At 37.6% G+C, this 19,754-nt stretch overlaps 1 protein-coding gene across 7 annotated transcripts in view; it reads left to right on the forward strand.

Moving 5' to 3' along the window:
• lama2 (laminin subunit alpha 2) overlaps window positions 1-19,754 on the forward strand; it is a 342,464-nt gene that overhangs the window by 254,717 nt on the left and 67,993 nt on the right. For 4 of the 7 annotated variants that reach the window (XM_033021242.1, XM_033021246.1, XM_033021248.1 and 1 more), the window contains 8 exons: window positions 1,622-1,708; window positions 3,914-4,107; window positions 10,864-11,006; window positions 13,367-13,465; window positions 13,888-13,999; window positions 14,860-15,022; window positions 16,872-17,082; window positions 17,903-18,019. In XM_033021242.1, coding sequence (XP_032877133.1) covers window positions 1,622-1,708; window positions 3,914-4,107; window positions 10,864-11,006; window positions 13,367-13,465; window positions 13,888-13,999; window positions 14,860-15,022; window positions 16,872-17,082; window positions 17,903-18,019 — 1,126 coding nt within the window. The remainder of the gene's footprint in view (window positions 1-1,621; window positions 1,709-3,913; window positions 4,108-10,863; window positions 11,007-13,366; window positions 13,466-13,887; window positions 14,000-14,859; window positions 15,023-16,871; window positions 17,083-17,902; window positions 18,020-19,754) is intronic. The other 3 variants (XM_033021244.1, XM_033021247.1, XM_033021245.1) reach the window with 1 other exon arrangement.

Genomic DNA, 19,754 nt, shown 5'->3' on the forward strand with positions numbered 1-19,754 from the left:
CACCAGGTCTATTAGGCATTAACACTGTATCTATGGGGCAAGGTTATTGGTTAAGATCAGTTGGATATTGGCGCAGTGCTTCTACTTGTCTTCAATTGGAGAGCGCTCCTGATAATGATTTAATTCTAATAGTAATTAAGAAACTGCTGCATTATGAAAATAAAATCAATAATTTCAGAACACATTTTTGTCACAAAATCATCTAATTTTTGAAGATCCATCAATATTCATTTTCCACCCATTCTTCTGTACTTATTTCTTCTGACTGCCTGTACGTCATTCAACCCCAAAGAACAACATGGCTGAATTTGATTGAAACCTCATCTAAATTAACTTAACTAGTTGCAACATTAAACCTTCAACAGTAATCGATGACAACTACATTATTTACATGTACACATGGCAATAAGTTTACTTTTCATATATAGTCTGAAACGTGAACAGCATTGACTGAATCTAGTGCATACTTACCCTTGGGTACACAAAAATGTTGGAGAAACTCAGCGGGTGCAGCAGCATCTATGGAGCGAAGGAAATAGGCAACGTTACGTTGAGTTTCTCCAGCATTTTTGTGTACCTTTGATTTTCCAGCATGTGCAGTTCCTTCTTAAATGCATACTTACCCTTCATGGCTTCATTTTTTACTGGCTCAATCAACTGGGAAATTTAATGAGTCTGTGAGAGATTTGTGGAATAATAACTGACTTTCTGTAGGTGAAATGAAACTGAAATTGGTTCCAATTACAAGAGCAGGTCAGATGCTGGGTATTCTGCATTTTAGCTTGTATTTGTCGCAGATATAGGCCCAAATTTGTGACCTCATTCCTGCAAAACAGGTTAAATCAGAGATTGGTGGCCTGAATGGAATATTTACAATTCTTATCTACCTGTTGGTAGCTTGTTGGCACTACATAGCAGCCCTGCCCCTGGTGATCTGGAAGGTTGGAATAAGTTTGAAATGTCTGAAATCTAATTCTAACTTCAACCTGTATTGACTGACAACATAACATTGACACAAAATGCTGGAGTAACTTAACGGGACAGGCAGCATCTCTGGAGAGAAGGAATGGGTGACGTTTCGGGTCGAGACCCTTCTTCAGACTGGCAATCTTCAGACTAACACTCTCCTCCACCTAGCAGAGCTGGTAAAACATTTCTTCTCTTCAGGGATGCTGTCAGGGATGAGTTGCTCCAGCATTTTGAGTCTATCTTCAGTTTAAACCAGCACCTGCAGTTCCTTCCTACACATCTTGACTATCAACATGTTAGTTTAGTTTTAGTTAACAATTCACCACATTGTTTTGTTGAGGATCAAGAACTTATGAAGTCCATTGCAGTATTGATGACATTGGCCAGAATGCCCCTCTGGAATATGACTTGTCTTGAAACCTTCACTTGTTTTGAGGACCCATGTTGATATTTCTGATGTTATAAGGGAAAGGTCATTTCTGCATTATGATGGAATAACTTTAGTTGAACCCAGCCGAAGAAAAATATGAACATTATGTAATATATGTGTGATCACTCAATTATTTAGCATTATTGCCATTGCTGAAAATAACTGCACAATTGTTTTAAACTATTTAGTTACCATTAACTATTTGTATTTAATTATTTTTAGCTTCAGTCCCACCTGTACTATGGAAGGGCATAACACTTATCGCTGTAACGCATGTCAAGAAGGATATGAGGGGCAGCACTGTGACAGGTAAAGGCTATTTAGATTATTTCCATATTCATGAATAATCTAAAAATAAATATGCTAATTATTGAAAACATCATAGTTAAAAAGTTACAGTACAAGAAATAATTCTATGGTGTTGTACATTTAAGTATACCTAACATTTAAGTATACATAATTTTAAATTATAGTATTTTTTTAATTTAATTCTTTATTTCGAACAGAAAAAATGAAAAGCAAGTGTGAAACAGTATACAAAAAACAAAACAAGAATATTTATAAAGTGTCATAAACAATATCTATAAATAAATGAAATCGTATGTGTCCGAAAAGGAGCAGGAAGAAGCCAAAGCCTATTAATTCCCACCCCTTATTCAACTGCTTATAATTATCATACAAATTTAGCAGCTATATGTACACCATATGTACACCAGCAGCTATATGTACACCAAATTATTTACATTTATACACTAATCAAATATTTACAAAGCCATACAAAAAAGAGAGAAAAAAAGAAAAAAAAACGAAAAAACCCTCATATACTATACAGTATCTTAGTCATATATACAATCCATCACCCTATAATCACCCTTCCCAATACAATCAGTATAACAAATATCCCACTCACAATCACCTATCCTCATCCCAATATCCTTTATATGAAGCTATATTCTGGGAAGGTTCCAGTGCACTGCAAAGCTTCCGAAGTTCAAGAATGGGAAAAGAATGAACGCATGGTAATAGGCCTTTGAACAAAATATGTCTTTTAGAAAATGGTGTGATCCTTCTTTAAAATCGTAATAGGACGCTTAGAAAATATTATCTGGCAGAGTTAACAAATTTATGAAGCAAAATATTATTCAACAAATTTAGCAGAGTTCTTTGAGAATGTAATTAGAAATGTTAAACTTGGGAACTAATAGATGCAGTGTGTTTGGATTATGAAAAACAGCTATGAAGCAGTCATATGGGTTCGGGTATTAAGGGTGAGATGTTAACATAGTTAGGGAATCGGTTTACTGACTGAAAAGAAAGTAGGGGTGAACAATTTATTTTCAGGTTTGCAAAATGTAACAAGTAGAAATACACATGAATCAATGTTGAGGTCTACACCTATTAATCTTTAGAGAAAAGACCAGGTGTATTGAAATTTGAAGTTTATATTGTTTGGAAAAACTCATAGTGTTTTAAGTGAAAAATAAACAGGTTACATGAATAGACAAACTATGGCAGAAAGAACATTATGTGGGGAAATGTAAGATTATCGAATTTGATAAGAAGAATAGAAATATAAATGACCAAGATACCCCGTCCAAGCTAGCCCTATTTGCCCGCATTTGGCCCATATACCTCTAAGCCTTTCCTATCCATGTACCTGTCCTAGTATATTTTACATCCTGGCATAGTAGTTCTGCCATTGAAGTGGAGACGGTATTAACTGAAACCAATCTTCCTGAACATACATCAGCTAACTGTAGCCACAGGCTCTGTGCTGCATGGAGACACCAAGGTTGACAAAGGTACAAGCTTAACAGGGAATATCATGCACCAGTAGAAGCTTCAGCCATTTGTTTTAACAAGGATTATAAAAATAGATTACAAGAACCTTTGCGTGTATTATAAAAAGGGAAAAAAAAACACAGGTAGATATTGATCCCTTAGAAGCTGAGATTAAAAAATTAAAGATTGGGAATAATGAAATAGCAGAATTGTTAACAATTTTGCATCTTCATTCACACTGGAGAAAGTAAAAACATATTAAAAACAATATGTAAATACCTTTGATCCCAGGAGATATGGGAGATATTCATATCCTGTGAACAAATAAAACAAATCATCTTTCTTTTATGTGCAATATAAATACAATCCTAGATCGAACCCTCAAGGCAACAGAACCATCCTACCAACAACTAGAGAGCAGTCCTGAACAACTATCTACCTCATTGGAGACCCTCAGACTATCTTTGATCAGACTTTACTGGCATTTTCTTTATCTTGCACTAAACGTTATATACATTATTGCCTTTATCATGGACCTGTACATCGTGGATGGCATGTTTGTAATCATGTATTGTTTTTCCACTAACTGGTTAGCACGCAACAAAAGCTTTTCATTGTACCTCGGTACACGTGACAATAAGCTAAAATCAAACTCAAGCTCAAAGATCCCTCAAAGAAATGACAATTTATGCTTAGTAACGAGTTGACTATAACTGTTTTTGCCGTTTTTAGGTGTGCACCTGGTTACTATGGTAATCCACGAATTGAAGGAAGAGGTTGCATACAATGTGAGTGTGATCCTATTGGTTCGTTACCTGCACCATGTGACAAAGTCACGGGTCAGTGTAATTGCCGACCTGGAATGAGGGGCTGGACCTGCGATAAATGCATGGAGTGGCATGCACGTGAAGGCATGGAGTGCATCTGTACGTATCTTAACATTATTAGAACGGTGTGGGCTAACATTCTTCTATATGACAGATGGAAGGTATATGACTGTGACAGCTGAAAGCAAGCTTACTGAGAGTGGAATTATTAAAATCAGGATTGTTTAAGAGAGAGAGTTATCTGAAGGCATTTGAAAAAAAAGATAGAGAGAGAGATCTGAAGGAATTTGAAAAACAAGAATCTTTTTTTTTTCAATATATGCAGTAATCTGCTCCATTTAAACAAATTACGTCTAATGAGCCTTATTCATGAAGAATAATTTAAGGCTAGAAGATTTTCTGGATATAATTTTGGTTTGTATTTTCATAGATTTAAAAAAAAAACTTTCAAATTAACATTTTGCTTTTCAATAGATTGAACATTTGAAATATCTGTACTGTCAACAAGCTCCACCAAAAATGGAAACGACAGGCATAGAGCTAGAGAAATAAAGAAAGGTCCTAAAATTTCTAGATTTGCCCTTATATGTAAAATAAAATGTTAGTTGATTTTAAGAATTCTGTACGTGACCACCAGACTCACACTTATTTATTATTACTAAGCTGATTGAAATCCTTTACAGGACCATTTATTGCTACATTTCAGCTTAATTAAATCACCCCTTATCACCACCGCTATTATTTATAAAATAGCATTACAGAGACATAAAGCTTCATCTTTTAACCTAGGCCATGCTAATCAATAAAATTTTCTCTTAATTCAAGATTTGTTTCATGTTTTTCATGGAACAAAAGGTGAAAGACTGATCCATAAATTAATATTACTACCTATAACACGATAAACCGATTGTGAAACGTCAAGGTGTTGACAAATTTTATCGTCACATGGCGGGAAATTCTTTTTTTTATGATAACAATAAATGTTTGTTTAATGCATCAGTAGATACATACAGCATGGAAACAGGTCCTTTGGCCCAATGTGCTCATGTTGCTCCATCTACACTAGTCACCAAGATGCCCCCATCTACACTAGTCCCATCTGCCCATGTTCATACTTCTTGAATGTATGGAAAGCCTTATGAATGACACTTTCCTGTAAAAAGGTTTACTTTCACCATCTCATTAATGCCACTGCAAATTAACATTTACCCAATAATAAAATAAATGTCTTCATTTTTGTACATTTATTCAGCATTTTTTTCTGCGTGTATCTGCTGCCTTCATTGTTAGTGACAGGCTTCAAGCAGAAATTCATGAGTATTCCAGAAATGTAACACCCCGGGATAATTATGTTTCATTACTGTGATAGGCAAACTGATTTCCATACAGTGAGAAAGTTACATATTTTGACAAGTTTTTAACCTTGTAGTAATTGAATACTAATTTATCTGGATGTAGGGAAGGTTTCTGTGGTAAAACATAAGGAAGACTTCATAATGCTTGAATTGCCTAACCTTTGTTTCAGTGACTTGTTCCTAATGAGCATAGAAAATAGCTGCAGGAGGAAGCCAATTGGCCCTTCGAGCCTGCACCGCCATTCATTGTGATCATGGCTGATCAACCACAATCAGTAGCCCGTGCCTGCCTTCTCCCTATGTCCCATGATTCCGCCAGCCCCTAGAGCTCTATCTAACCCCCTTAAGTTCATCCAGTGAATTGACCTCTACTATGGCAGAGAATTCCACAAATTCACAACTCTATGGATGAAAAAGTTTTTCTCATCTCAGTCATCTCATCTCATCTCAACTGTCATCATTGGGAACATTTTTTCTGCATCTAGCTTGTCCAGTCCTTTTATAATGTTATTCGTTTCAATAAGATCCCATCACCTCTCATCCTTCTAAAATCCAGTGAATACAAGCCAAGTCTTTCTAATCTTTCCTCATATGACAGTCCTGCCATCCCGGGGATTAACATTGTGAACCTACGCTGCACTGCCTCAATAGCAAGGATGTCCTTCCTCAAATTAGGAGACCAAAACTGCACACAACACTCCAGATGTGGTCTCACCAGGGCCCTGTACAACTGCAGAAGAACCTCTTTATTCCTTTACTCAAATCCTCTTGTTATGAAGGCCAACATGCCATTAGCTTTCTTCACTGCCTGCTGTACCTGCATGTTTACCTTCAGTGACTGGTGTACAAGGACACCAAGGTCTCGTTGCACTTCCCTTTTTCCTAATCTGACACCATTGAGATAATAACCTGCGTCCTTGTTCTTGCCGTCAAAGTAGATAACCTCACATTTATCTACATTATACTGTATCTGCCATGCATCTGCCCACTCACTCAACCTGTCCAAGTCACCCTGCAACCTCCTAGCATCTCTTCGCAGTTCACACTGCCACCCAGCTTTGTGTCATCTGCAAATCTGCAAGTGTTACTTTTAATCCCATCATCTAAATCATTAATATATATTGTAAATAGTTGCGGCCCCAGCACTGAGCCTTGCGGCACTCCACTTGCCACTGCCTTCTATTAGGACCCCTTTATTCCTACTCTTTGTTTGCTGCCTGCCAACCAATTCTCCATCCATGTCAATACCCTACCCCCAATACCATGTGCTCTAATTTAGCCCATTAATCTCCTGTGTGGGACCTTATCAAAGGCTTTCTGAAAGTCCAGATACAATACATCCACTGGCTCTCCTTCGTCCATTTTACTTGTCACATCCTCAAAAAATTCCAGAAGATTAGTCAAGCAGGATTTCCCCTTCATACATCCATGCTGACTTGGACCAATCCTTTTACTGCTATCCAAATGCGCTGTTATTACTTATTTAATAATTGACTCTTTAATTAGCTTCCCCACCACCGATGTCAGGCTAACTGGTCCATAATTCCCTGGTTTCTCTCTCTCTCCTTTCTTGATAAATGGGATAACATTAGCTACCCTCCAATCCACAGGAACTGATCCTAAATCTATAGAACATTGGAAAATGATCACCAATGCGTCCACAATTTCTAGAGCCACCTCCTTGAGTACCCTGGGATGCAGACTATCAGGCCCTGGGGAGCTATCAGCCTTCAGTCCCATTAGTTTACCCAATACAATTTCTCGCCTAATGCAAATTTCTTTCAGTTCCTCTGTCTCCCTAGATCCTCTGTCCTCTCGTACATCTGGGAGATTGTTTGTGTCTTCCTTAATGAAGACAGAACCAAAGTACCTGTTCAACTCTTCTGCCATTTCCTTGTTCCCCATAATAATTTTTAAACTTATGATTAAATTGACGATGGCACAAAAGGTTTTGTGTTTACAAACCAAGGTACAGATTTAAATTATTTAAATATGTATTATCCTGCAAGTATAAAAATATATTTTATGGACTTGCACCTCCTTTTATTGAGAGCTGTGTTGAAGATGTGGATCTCTTGCCACTGTGGCAAATGTTGCGTTGGAGTATGGGCATGGCTTCTGACTAGGGCTGTGGTTTATAATATATTTCCTAACAAATTGTTGGACATTAATTCAATTATTTTAATAAAAAGTGATATGAGTGGGAAAAGGTTACATCACGCATGAATTATTCAATTTGAATGTCACTATCTCTGAAATTATTGCTTTAAATTTGCTTTGAAATGTCTGGTGTTCTTTAACAAAAGTATTTTTTAAATTTTTACACTAAAAAGTGTTTGGGGTGCTTGCAAAGTGCTGAATATATTACCATACCAGCAATTATTTCTAAGTTGGTCACATTAGAGACATTTGACAGTGTACATGGAATGATTTGGCTCATTTCAAAACACTACAGTATTTATTAACACATTCTGCAATCCTAAAGATGGGAGGAGGAAAGATTATCAGAATATAGTGTCAGATGTTATTCAGACTACAGGTGACAGTAGGAGAGAAACAGAGAACTATCTGCAAGCAAAAGGAGCCAGGAAGGATGGATACATGGATACAGGAGGGATGTATACATGGGGTAACAGCCAACCTGTAATAAGTAATTCAAGAGATTACATGACATGTATGTAAAGTAGGGCGATGGACAAGTTATTTTTATACAGTGCACACATTATTTAACATGTTTTGAGCAATATGTCTGGAAGCTTAATTTGACAATCGTATTTGTTTTTGAGCACCACAGCTGAAAATGGAATTTCTGAAATATACATGATATGGACTATCTGTCATTTCACATCACTCCATAATTTCAATGGACCGTTTCCAGTCAGGTGTCATCAATTTCATGTCTACCCTTCTCTCCTCCATCTACTGGTGCTGGTATCATAAATTCCCCATGTCTCCAACCATGTATTGGTGGCCTACTTCTGTTGTCCTAGTGCTGAGCTCCTTTCAGGTCTTTAACTTTGCCGGCCTCTAACTAAAGATGCAACATAAAGAATAACGAAGGAAGTAACATATTTTTGATCATTATGGTCCAATAGAATATTTAAAAAAAATTCAATACAGAAAATTATTTCAATAGAAAATGGCACGTTCTGATTGCTGCTAATAGCAAGAAAATAAAGGGATATTTGATAAAACACCAAGGGAAGATTTGTTTGTAAGAAGATAGGAAAAGTTAACTTTCATACTGCCAGAATGCATTCAAATTCCTCTTTTATAATCGATGTATCTATCACCTCTCATTTAATTTTTAATGAAAATATTTTCATTTGATTTTAATGACCTTCCATACATTTTTGCAGGATTGACACTAAATATAAATTAATGCATAAATAATGGAAAATGTATTTGTGGGTGAAAGTTAAGCATCACATTGTGATGGTTCATAGATCTGGAAGGTATCAAATGTATGTACACCAGTGTGTTTTCATTCCTCCTAATTCTGTATTTCATTACCAAGTAAACTATTGGCACGTATCACTATTTGATGTGCAAAATAAAATAAATTACCAAATAAGCTACCACTCATTTAGAATAACAGCTTGAAAAGTGCTATTATAAATATTCCGCAAATGCGATTAAGATAGAGACAAGCAAGAATCCACATTTGTTCCCATTGCATCTCTTGTGCTACGTGAGAACAACTTCATCGGGTGGAGGAAGATAGTAATGGATGAAAACTGGTGAGTGAGTTGAAAATGAGATGATTGGGTTGATGTATAAAGAATGTTTGGAGGCTCATTGGAGTTTAGAAGAATTAGGGGGGGATCTCATTGAAACCTACAGGACAATGAAAGGTCATGATGAAGTGGACGTAGAAAGGATGTTTCCAGTAATGGGGGAGTCTAGAACCAGAAGGCACAGCCTCAGAATAAAAGGACATACCTTTAGATGGAGGTGAGGAGCGATCTCTTTAACCAGAGGGTGGTGAATCAATGAAATTCATTGCCACAGATGGCTATGGAAGCCAAAACATTGGCAAATTTTTAAGTGGAGTTTGATAGATTCTTGATTGGGAGGGGCCCCAAAGGTTACGGGGGGGGGGGGGGGGGGGGGGGAAGGTAAGAGAATAGGGTTGTGAGGGGGAAAATAGATCAACCATAATTGAATGGGGAATAGGCTCAATGGGCTTAATGGCCTAATTCTGCTCCAATGCCTTATAGCCTATGATCTTGATGTCTGCCTGCTGGGGGTGGAGGTAAAGAGAATGAGAAATTAGGACTTGGGATCTATCGAAGTACAGATGGGAACAGAAGTACAGTAAACCCTTGCTTTAACAGACTCTTTTATGATGGATTTCGGTTATAGTGGATGGACTCCTAACTTGCACCGCCTCCCCGGACAGAGCGCAGGCTTCCGAGGGCACCCGCCCGACCTTCCACCGCTTCTTCCTTCGCTTTGTCCATTCAACTGCCTTCTCTTTCTCTCATCACTCTGTCCACTCCGCCTCTTACCCACACCACGCCACCCCCGCTACCTCCTCCTCCATCTTCCCCAGAATCGCCGACATACTCCACCTTAAAAACAGCAGCTAGAGAGAGGGAGCCTCGCAGTGACTGAGTGCATCTTGTCATTGGCGAAAGAGCTAATGGCCAAGGACTTCAACATGAGCTGCAATAACAGCCGTGAAGAAGGGCTTGCTGGTGCAGATCAGTGGCATCGGTATTTAGTTTAAAGGTGAAACTACACAAAGTGCTGGAGTAACTCAGTTGACTGAATCAATCTGAAGAAGTATCCTGACATCACCTATCCATGATCTTCAGCGATACTGCCTGAACTGCCTGAGTTACTCCGGCACTTTGTGTCTCTTTTGCGTATTAACCATCTTCAGCAGTTCCTTGTTTCAACTTTCAACAATGATAATAACTTACTCGGTTGTAATGGACAATCGGCAATAACAGACATCTCCCCCCCCCATATGGTCCATTATAACAAGGGTTTACCATATTGTGGATGTAAGTGGAAAGGGATTGAACAAGAAATGATGGCGAAAAACTAAGTTCCACAAAGCATGGACATCTTACGCATTGTACACCTGTTGAAAGATTTTAAGAAGAAAGTAGAGTTGGAATGAACGGGGTTTCCGGGGTAGGGGAGGTATTGCAAATCAATAGTCTTAGAAGGGAAGGTCTCCAGGGGCGACAAGATTAGAATCCCTGCCAACTGATCTTTATTGAAAAGCGATTTCGCAGAGAGGTATGAAGATCTGTCAGGGTCCAAAGATTAAAGATCAGTTCCCCAAATGACAACAAAAAATTAAGGGCCTCATTCAAGCTGGAGAGAAAGTTTCCAGTATATATATTTTTATAATTTTTGCTTTCATTTCAGATTTACAGATCCTGCAGTATTTTACTTTTAAATTCCTGTGGCAAGCACAGATTGACTTTAATGTTTTCATTAAAATTCTCTTACATTTCTTGATGTTGAATTAATCTTTCGCCAGCTTGTGACGATAAATGCACCGGACTTCTTTTGAGTGACCTTGAACATTTTGACCAAATGATCACAAGGCTGAATCTTTCTGGACCCTTTCCCCCTCCTTATAAGGTGCTTTTTGGACACGAAAATGCATCTCAAGAATTGAGGGCAAGTACATATTTATCTCTCAAACTATTCTTTCCAGTTATGATAATAAATTAAAAAGAATAAGATATGTGAAATCCCGTTGTAAAACATTAATGTGCATTTATACCGCCTTTTACTAGTATTGCAATTGTTGGAAAAGTCAACATTTTTCTATAGTTTATTGTTGGGTTCCAAACATTACTATTGTTCCCAAAAAATTGTGAATATATTTTGATGAGCAATAGATTTTTCGAACTGATAAAACTGAAGTCAATGGGTGGGTATCAAGGGGTATCTAATAATTAGTCATGCCCCGTGCAATGAAAGATGATTGTGCTTATTGGACGTCAATCATTCAAGATGCCATTGCAAGAGTTCTCAAGACAGTGTCATAATTTCAACCAATTTCAGCTACTTCATCATCAGGTCAGCACTGGGGATCTTCACTAATTATTGCACAATATTGAGTTCCATTCACAATTTCTAAGGGAATTAAGCAGTATCTGGATGACTTTCAAATATGCTCTGAAGCAGCAAATACCATTCTTGTCAATCGAAACAACAGGCAAAGACTATCACATAAAATTGAGAGATGAACCATTTTCCTTTAGCATTAAATGGTACTAACATTGCCAGGCCCCAGCATCAACTCCTGGTGTTGCCATTAACCAGATATTTTACTTACACACCCCTTACATAAATACTGGGATTTTAAAGAGAAGGTTACAGTTTGAGCACCCTATTTGAATGACTTGAAATCTCCTGAAACAACTTGGAGGACGAAGTATAATTGAATACTCTACTTACTTAGTTCGATGAATGTAGCGCCAAGAAGCGCTCGAAACTCAGTACTATCCAGAAAGAAAAGCAGCTTTGCATGATGTTTACCCCATCCATTTATTCTCCCCATCACCTCGGTACAGTGGCTACAGCTTATCATTTACAGAATACACTGTAATTACTTAGCTGGGCAACAGTGACACCACCCCTCAAACCCATAGTGTCCATCACCACGAGCCGCAGCCAAACGGGAAAACTACTACACGCAGTTGTGCTCACACACACTATCACATCACATCAAGAGTTATTATGAACATGAATAAACTCTGCATTCCCATAGTATACTCTCCCCTTGCTTTTTACATCCCAAACTCTTGTTGACTCATCTGTCCAGCGGACCCAAAAATTAATGTTCCACTGCGCCTTTTCAATGTTTGTTATAAGGAGAAACAAGAGTCAGGTCGTGGGAAGTAAGACAGGATGAGAATTTAGAACCAGGAATCACTGCAGGTTGATAGTAGTAGAGAATGATTGACCAAGAGTTGGTGTGGGTTAGGAAATAGGCAGAGCGTAAGATGATTATGTTTAGGAACTGCTCAAATTAAATTAAACGAATTGAATTGCAATAGTCAAATATATAGGTAACATAGCTAAGGATGTACAGCTGCAGATGAACAATGGAGAGTGCAATATTGCAGAGGTAAAAGTAGAAAATGTTACGAGTTGAATAGATGTGTGTTCAGAAACCCATTACAGGGTTGAGTTTATCATTGGGGTTGTGAGCCCACAGACAGTTTCATAGACTTCAATGCATAAAATTATAATTTAGTAATTCCTTTTCTCTTTTACTTGTGGCCAGTAACTAAGATGCATATTGGCCTGAATCTTACTGCAATGGTCAGCTGTTCTGAAGTGAACTGCCTACTTCCATTCAAGCAGAATAAAGTAAATCCTGAATTTATATGCAGGTGCTGTGAGTTTGGGAGCAGCTGACAGATTCAGGGGGCAAATGTATCACTCTAGTCTCTCCATGTCCACGGGGAATATGGCAGTGAAGTACCATCTTGCTCGGATTGCCCAGCTGGTCTGAGAGGTTATTAATGTTAATGGCGATTCTTGGATCACAGCATTAACAATAGACAAAGCTTAGGTCTGCCTATCAAATCTGTAAGAAGAATCCTGGTGTGGGTGAGTGGGGTGGGGAGGGGGTGGAAGGAGGGGAGTTATGCTCTGCATTTCATTGCACAAAGTGTGTCACCATCCAGATTTCCAATTGACTCAATGGAATGGAAAAGATAGTGAGATCAGCTCTTCATATTTGGATCAGCTAATTGCAGGTGTACATGGTCTCTTGGTGATGATTTTAGATGGTACATCCAGCCTACAAATGTGACATTGTTCATCATTATTAATGTGGTGCTACAAATGTTTAGGTGTTTAATGATCTACAGATTGAATATATTGTCCAATTAATCCAACTTGCAATGTATCCATTAATATCTAATTTCAAACCAAAAAAACTGTAATATGGTAGTTTTGGTGTCATGAGTGCTCATTGTGTACATTTCCTGTAATGACAACACTTGTTCATATCTTCACAGTACCTAATGTCACCTCAGAGAGCTCCAGAAAGACTTCTACAGCTGGCAGATAGTAACCTGGATACTTTGATCACAGAGATGGATGAATTACTGAACAGGGTACAGAAGAGATACAGTAATGTAGACCTTGCACTAAACATAACAAAGAATGTCTAACTTCTGTTGCAGGAAACCTGATTTCAGTACCTACAATTTAATCTGATAAAATAATCCAGAGCCAGTGCATATCATATTATTATTTGCCACAAAAAAAAAAATTGTGACACAAATGTTTCCCCTCTGCATCAGTGAATTTTATTTATTTTTCCAAAATACCTTAACAAAATGAAAATAAAATGTTATAGATTTGTGCCAAAGAAACTAAAAATGATGTCTTCTCAAGAGTCTGAAAATGAATGAAAATGAAAATGAATTTACATTGTTCAAACACATGAATATGAGTGCCTGTACAAAATAGTGTTAAGATATTTATTTTGTAGGTGAAGTCATTTTTAACTGAAATGTTTTATATTTCAAATTAGACATCAAAAGTTTCTGCAGATGGTGAGCAAACAGATAAAGACACCGAAAAGACACTCAAACGAGCAATGGAGTTGGAAAAATCCATCAAATATGTTATGCTGGCCTCTCAAGGTAGGCATGTAGAATCATTGCATCAGAAAGCTTTCTTCAAGCATGTGTATTAGGCATCACTTTTTTGTCTCTTATATTTTGATATTGTTGTATCTTGATATAATGTGACAGAAACTACAATAGACAATCGGTGCAGGAGTAGGCCATTTGGCCCTATGTAGAGGAGAGGTGGTCATTGTCAGGGGTGGAAGATTGCAACATTCATGTGGTCCGCCCAGTTTCGATGAATGCAATCAACCCGGCGTGCACAATCAAATAAGATCAGAGACAATAGACAATAGGTGCAGGAGTAGGCCATTTGGCCCTTCGAGCCAGCACCGCCATTCAATGTGATCATGGCTGATCATCCCCAATCAGTACCCCGTTCCTGCCTTCTCCCCATATCCCCTGACTCCGCTATTTTTAAGAGCCCTATCTAGCTCTCTCTTGAAAGCATCATAAAGCTTTCTACCTATCTACTGATTTTATAAAAAATAATACATGCCAACTTAATGCAGTACTTAAAACTTTATCTAAGCTCCAAACTGTATCTCACATAACTTAGTTTGTGTAAGATTGATAGGTAAGATTTTGTTTACACATTTACATTAGCTGCCATTATTTCAATACTATTGCATGTAATAAGCACATGCTCATGAAAAATTGTAGCATCTGCATGTAATGTTTCAACTAATGTCTTACGGAGAAGATGTCAAAACAAAGAACTGCAGATGCTGTTTTGTACCAATGATAGATGCAAGGTGCTGGAGTAACTCAGCGGGTCAGGCACCATCTCTGGAGTAAAAGGATAGGTGATGATTTGGGTTGGGACCCTTCCTCAGGCATGCCTTACAGTATTTATTCCCCTTTTCAATTCACAGATTTAAAAGACAAATCTAAAAAGTTAAATGAAACCATTAGAATCAAAGATGGCGTTTCGGGGAAAAACATACAACACATACAGAAGGATGTAGAAAATATGATGGCAAAGATGCGAGAGCGATCATTTGATAAGCATGAAGAAGTGGCTGATGATGAACTTGAGTATGAAGTTTTGCTCTTTATATTGTTCATGTACACGGTTTCATCAAAGCACACATGATATTTGGCACAGAAACAGGCCATTTGCTCGAACTAGTTCATGCTGTTGTTAATTTTCCATTTAATCCTCCTTCTGTCTACTCAGCTAAATTTATCTGCAGAAGTCTTTATTCCGTTCTTTCTCTGGTGAATCGTCTGCCTCCCCTCACTTTTACTATTCCCAGGGGTACCAAGTTCCACATTTACACCATTCATTCGTTGAGTAAAGAATCAGAATCCCCGTTGGGTTTCTTGGTGACTATTTTATTTTGATGGTCATTTGTTATGCAGTTTCTAAACTTTAAAGATTTTAACGATTTCCATAACATCTCTCAGCTTTCATTCTCAAGAGACAATCCTGTCTGTTCATCCGCTTCTGACATGTATTTTCTCATATTTATGATATAATCTTTGAAAATCATCCCCATTTTCAGTATCTCTATATTTTGTATGGAGTACTCCAAATGTGATACAATTATGTATCAATGTAGATTCACCATAATTCCCTACTTTTTGATTCTATTTATTTAAAAATAACAGCTTGTGTTTAATGTGCTGTCTTTTATGGTGTAGCCTACTGTGGCTCAACTATTAGTTATTGATAATTTGAACTAAGATCCCAGAATATATTTTTAAATGAATTATAAATATGAATTGGAAAATTGTTTAAAATCAGCTGTAAATTAAATTAATTTGAGGGAAGTGTTGTAAATAGGAGGAAAAGACATACTAGGATAGTGAAAGATCAAGCAAAAACACTGGGACATAACCAATTACAGTATAAGACAATTATTTGTAAAGTAACAGGAATGGTTATTTAGCAAGATGTCCTTATCCAAGAATGAACTTCTTAATTGCAATTAGTAAGATTTTAGATATAGGATTGCAGCCTGATCAATTTCCCAGATTATTTTGAAATACCAGTCAATTTAGGATACTCAGTGATCCTTACTAAAGGTGGTTATGGTACAAATGAATAGCTGACACACTCGCTAACCCAGCTTATCAGAAGTTAAAATTTCCTACACGTATCAATACCCTGACCCTAATGTTATACAGGAGTAGCATTCGATGCGATCACATTTATTCTTTTCCAACACTGCTGACATTTCCTATAAACAGCCTTTAACAAAGTCTGAGGCCATCTCCAGTAGACATACTCCTTGGCGAGGTGAATGTTGTCAGAAGGATCAGTGTTTGGAAGCTTTTCGTTGCAGATAGACTGATCAGCTTGTAAGCCCTTCCTCTATATTTGGGGATGTGGCCGTTGCAGTAGAAATAGAAGGTTTGGAGCAATGGACAACAACTACCACCTGAGTTATTAAATATTTAACTAGAAGTAGGAGAAGGCCATCAGGCTCCTTAAGCCTGCCTCACCATTCAGTATGATCGTGGCTGATCCATACCAACCTAAACTCCTTTTCTGTGTCTCACTTCCTCAATCTTTCAAATATTAATCTACCTTCATCTTAAATATATCAAATGGTCTGACCTCCACTACCCTCCGGGACAGAGGATTCCAAACATTCACTGCCTTCTGAGAGAATATTTTCTTTGCACTTAATTTAAATGACTGCCGCCTTATTTGGTAGTTATGTCCCCTTATTCATGTCTCACCTACAGGTGGAAATAATTGGGAAGACCAGGAATTTCTGAATTTGAGCAAAACAACCTTTACAGCTGATGTGCATTTCCAGAAGGACTGTTTGAAAAATGAGATATTTTGGTTGCACAGAGATCATAATATCATAATGAGACAAGTTTGAGGGACTGTCTTGTCCCTTTCTTATGCTTCATATGTTTTGGATTTCAGTGCTGCCATTACACTTTTAGAGAAAGTGAAAAAGATGTTTGGTGATCCCCATAAAACTACTCAAGATCTTAAGGATGATGTTATGGGCAAAATTGCTGATTACAAAGAAAAATTTGATGAAGCTCAGGAATTGTTGAAAGAAGCACGAGAAAAAATTGAAGAAACTGACCACTTGTATGCTGTTAATCAAAGAAATATGACTGCACTGGAGGTACACATTTATTTCAATCCTTCAATCCTATTCCTTTCTGAATCCTTTCTAATTTTGTGTACTTCTCACAACCCCATTAAATATCTTCATTTTCATCAGTTTAGCCTGGTTTTTAGCCACCTATAGTAGCACCTGATGATTTGATATCCATTTCTTTATCGCTGTTGTGCAATCTGTTGTAAAGGAAGAAAATATATGCAGGTCTCTGTTGTGACCACTTTGATAAATATTGACCAGTTTGGACTTTTATTTTTGCTTTTAGGTTTTCGAGATGTTTTAAGTTCCTGCCCCTAGATTACATTGGAATAACAAAATAATTCAGTTTCCATCTAAAATCCAATTTTGAATGCAGCCAAATGATTTCAGAAGTATCTACTTTTTGTTACCAGTTAATACTTGGATGAATTCTGGCAATTCCCACTGACAAGATTATATTCTAGCACTGTTGTTCTTTGAGACTGGAGAGTTGGCAGAAAGAAATAACTATATATTTTTTTTAATTGAAAATGTAGTTCACTAACCCTGAATACTGGACGGACATACACAGCGATTTAGATTTGGTGATTTTGATGGGGCATGTATCCATGTCTCTAACATTATAGGGTAAATGAATATGAATGCATTCATCCTTAGCATGCTAAAGGATTTTGTTCAGTTGATTGCAGGAGCATCCATGCCACAGCTTGTTTCCTCTAGCTCCAAAATCCCATTCTCCTCAGCATTGGGAAGTTGATAGAGGGGGACCTCTTATAATGACATTCATGGTACAAGTGATTATTTTGGGAGTTGATTCAGATTTTTTTTTATTGACTTCATTCAGAAAAGGAAGCAGGCAGTTGAAGATGGAAAAAAGGACACTGAAGACATACTGAAGGATGGACATGACCTTGTAGCTGAAGCCAATACACATTTGGAAGCTCTCACATTGGGATTGGATGTAAGTTAAAGAAAAAAGAAAAATAAGAAATGCAAGTTATCAGTGTGAAGGAATTTCATATGCAGTAAGAGATGAGCCTCATTAATTCTGCAAATTTTGCAAATAAAATTACAGATTTACCTGTGTTGATACTCCAAGTGGTAACTCGTAATTTTCCTCATGACATCGGAGGCCATTCAACCCATCAAGTTTATGCCAGCAATTCCATTCCCTCAAAGATAGACACAAAATGAAAGAGTACCATTTCTGGAGAAAATGTATAGGTGATGCTTTGAGTCGTGACCCTTTTTCAGACTGAAGAAGAGTCCCGATCCGAAATGTCACCCATCCATTTTCTCCAGTCATGATACCTGACCTGGGTCGCGACTCAAAGCATCACCTATACATTTTTGTCAATCTTTGGTATAAATCAGTATCTCCAGTTCCTTTTTATTATTTTATTAAATTTGTCAAGAGACACTGTGCATCTACCCGATCTATTCCTCTCATGATTTTATACACCACTATAAGATCACCGCTCATCCTGTGCTCCACGGAATGGCATCCCAGCCTACTCAACCTCTCCCTATAGCTCACACCCTCCATCAAGGCAACATCCTCGTAAATTTTCTCTGTAGCCTTTCCAGCTTGTCAACATCTTTCCTATAACGTGGTGCAGAGAACTGAACACAATTCTCAAAATGCGGCCTCACCAACGTCTTATACAACTGCAACACGACTCCCAACTTCTATACTCGAGCTCTGAGGGAGTAGCATTACCTACTGCACCAGTATGCTGCCCCTTTTTAGTTGGTTCAGTTCTTGTTGCTGAGGCCTTCAGCATGTCGGGGCTTTGGAAAGGTGAAAGGGTGACCAGGATCAGCCCACTGACAAAAATAAATATTGACAAGTCCCTTGATCACACCTCCTAACTAATCAAATATTCAATATTTCTGAAACTGTGCCAAAAATTTGAAAACTATTAAATATTATAAAAACAGTATCTAAAAAAAAATAACACCATCTTGTAAAAATATTTAGAACAGTTGCTTTCAAACATATTGACGGATTTAATGCATGAATAGACACAAAAAGCTGGAAAAAAACTCAGCGGGACAGGCAGCATCTCTGGAGACACAAAATGGGTGATGTTTCTGATCAAGACCCTTCTAAATGAATGTTCCCTTGACTCAATCAACAGAATGGCAACACATGCCACCTGACTTCTGGCCTGGAGCTGGATTTTGGGTGGATTCCTCACCCTAAGTAATGGAGAAATGTCACAACTATCCAGTCCCAGAATGAGCTGCAGTGCCTGAACAAATTGACTGCTAAGCAGTAAACTGCTGGCAGTAACATCTAGGTTACTGACATCGTAAGCACAGGAGGGGAATTAAGATAGCAGCCTCCATTGTTGTCAGTGATTTCTGATCTCTGAGTTCCATGATTTACATATTACAATATAAACTAGATTTCAGGAGGTTAACCAGATAGTCCTCGTCACAATTAATTCATATTGTGAGATACAAGCGCTGCCACAGAACTGCTAAAGTGACCTTTGTCAACCAGCTAAGCCACACCTGCTGACTCAGCAGGTTGGTAAATCACAACCCAGTTGAACTATCCAAGTGCTTCTGACTTAGATATTCAAAAACTTATTGAAATTAATCAAACTTTATACAAGTTTGAAAGTAAAAATGTGAAATAACTATTTTTTAAGGATATTCAAATAATCCCGATTAAAACAAAGCTGACT

Source organism: Amblyraja radiata, chromosome 5, assembly GCF_010909765.2.
Source record: "Amblyraja radiata isolate CabotCenter1 chromosome 5, sAmbRad1.1.pri, whole genome shotgun sequence".
NCBI lineage: Eukaryota > Metazoa > Chordata > Chondrichthyes > Rajiformes > Rajidae > Amblyraja > Amblyraja radiata.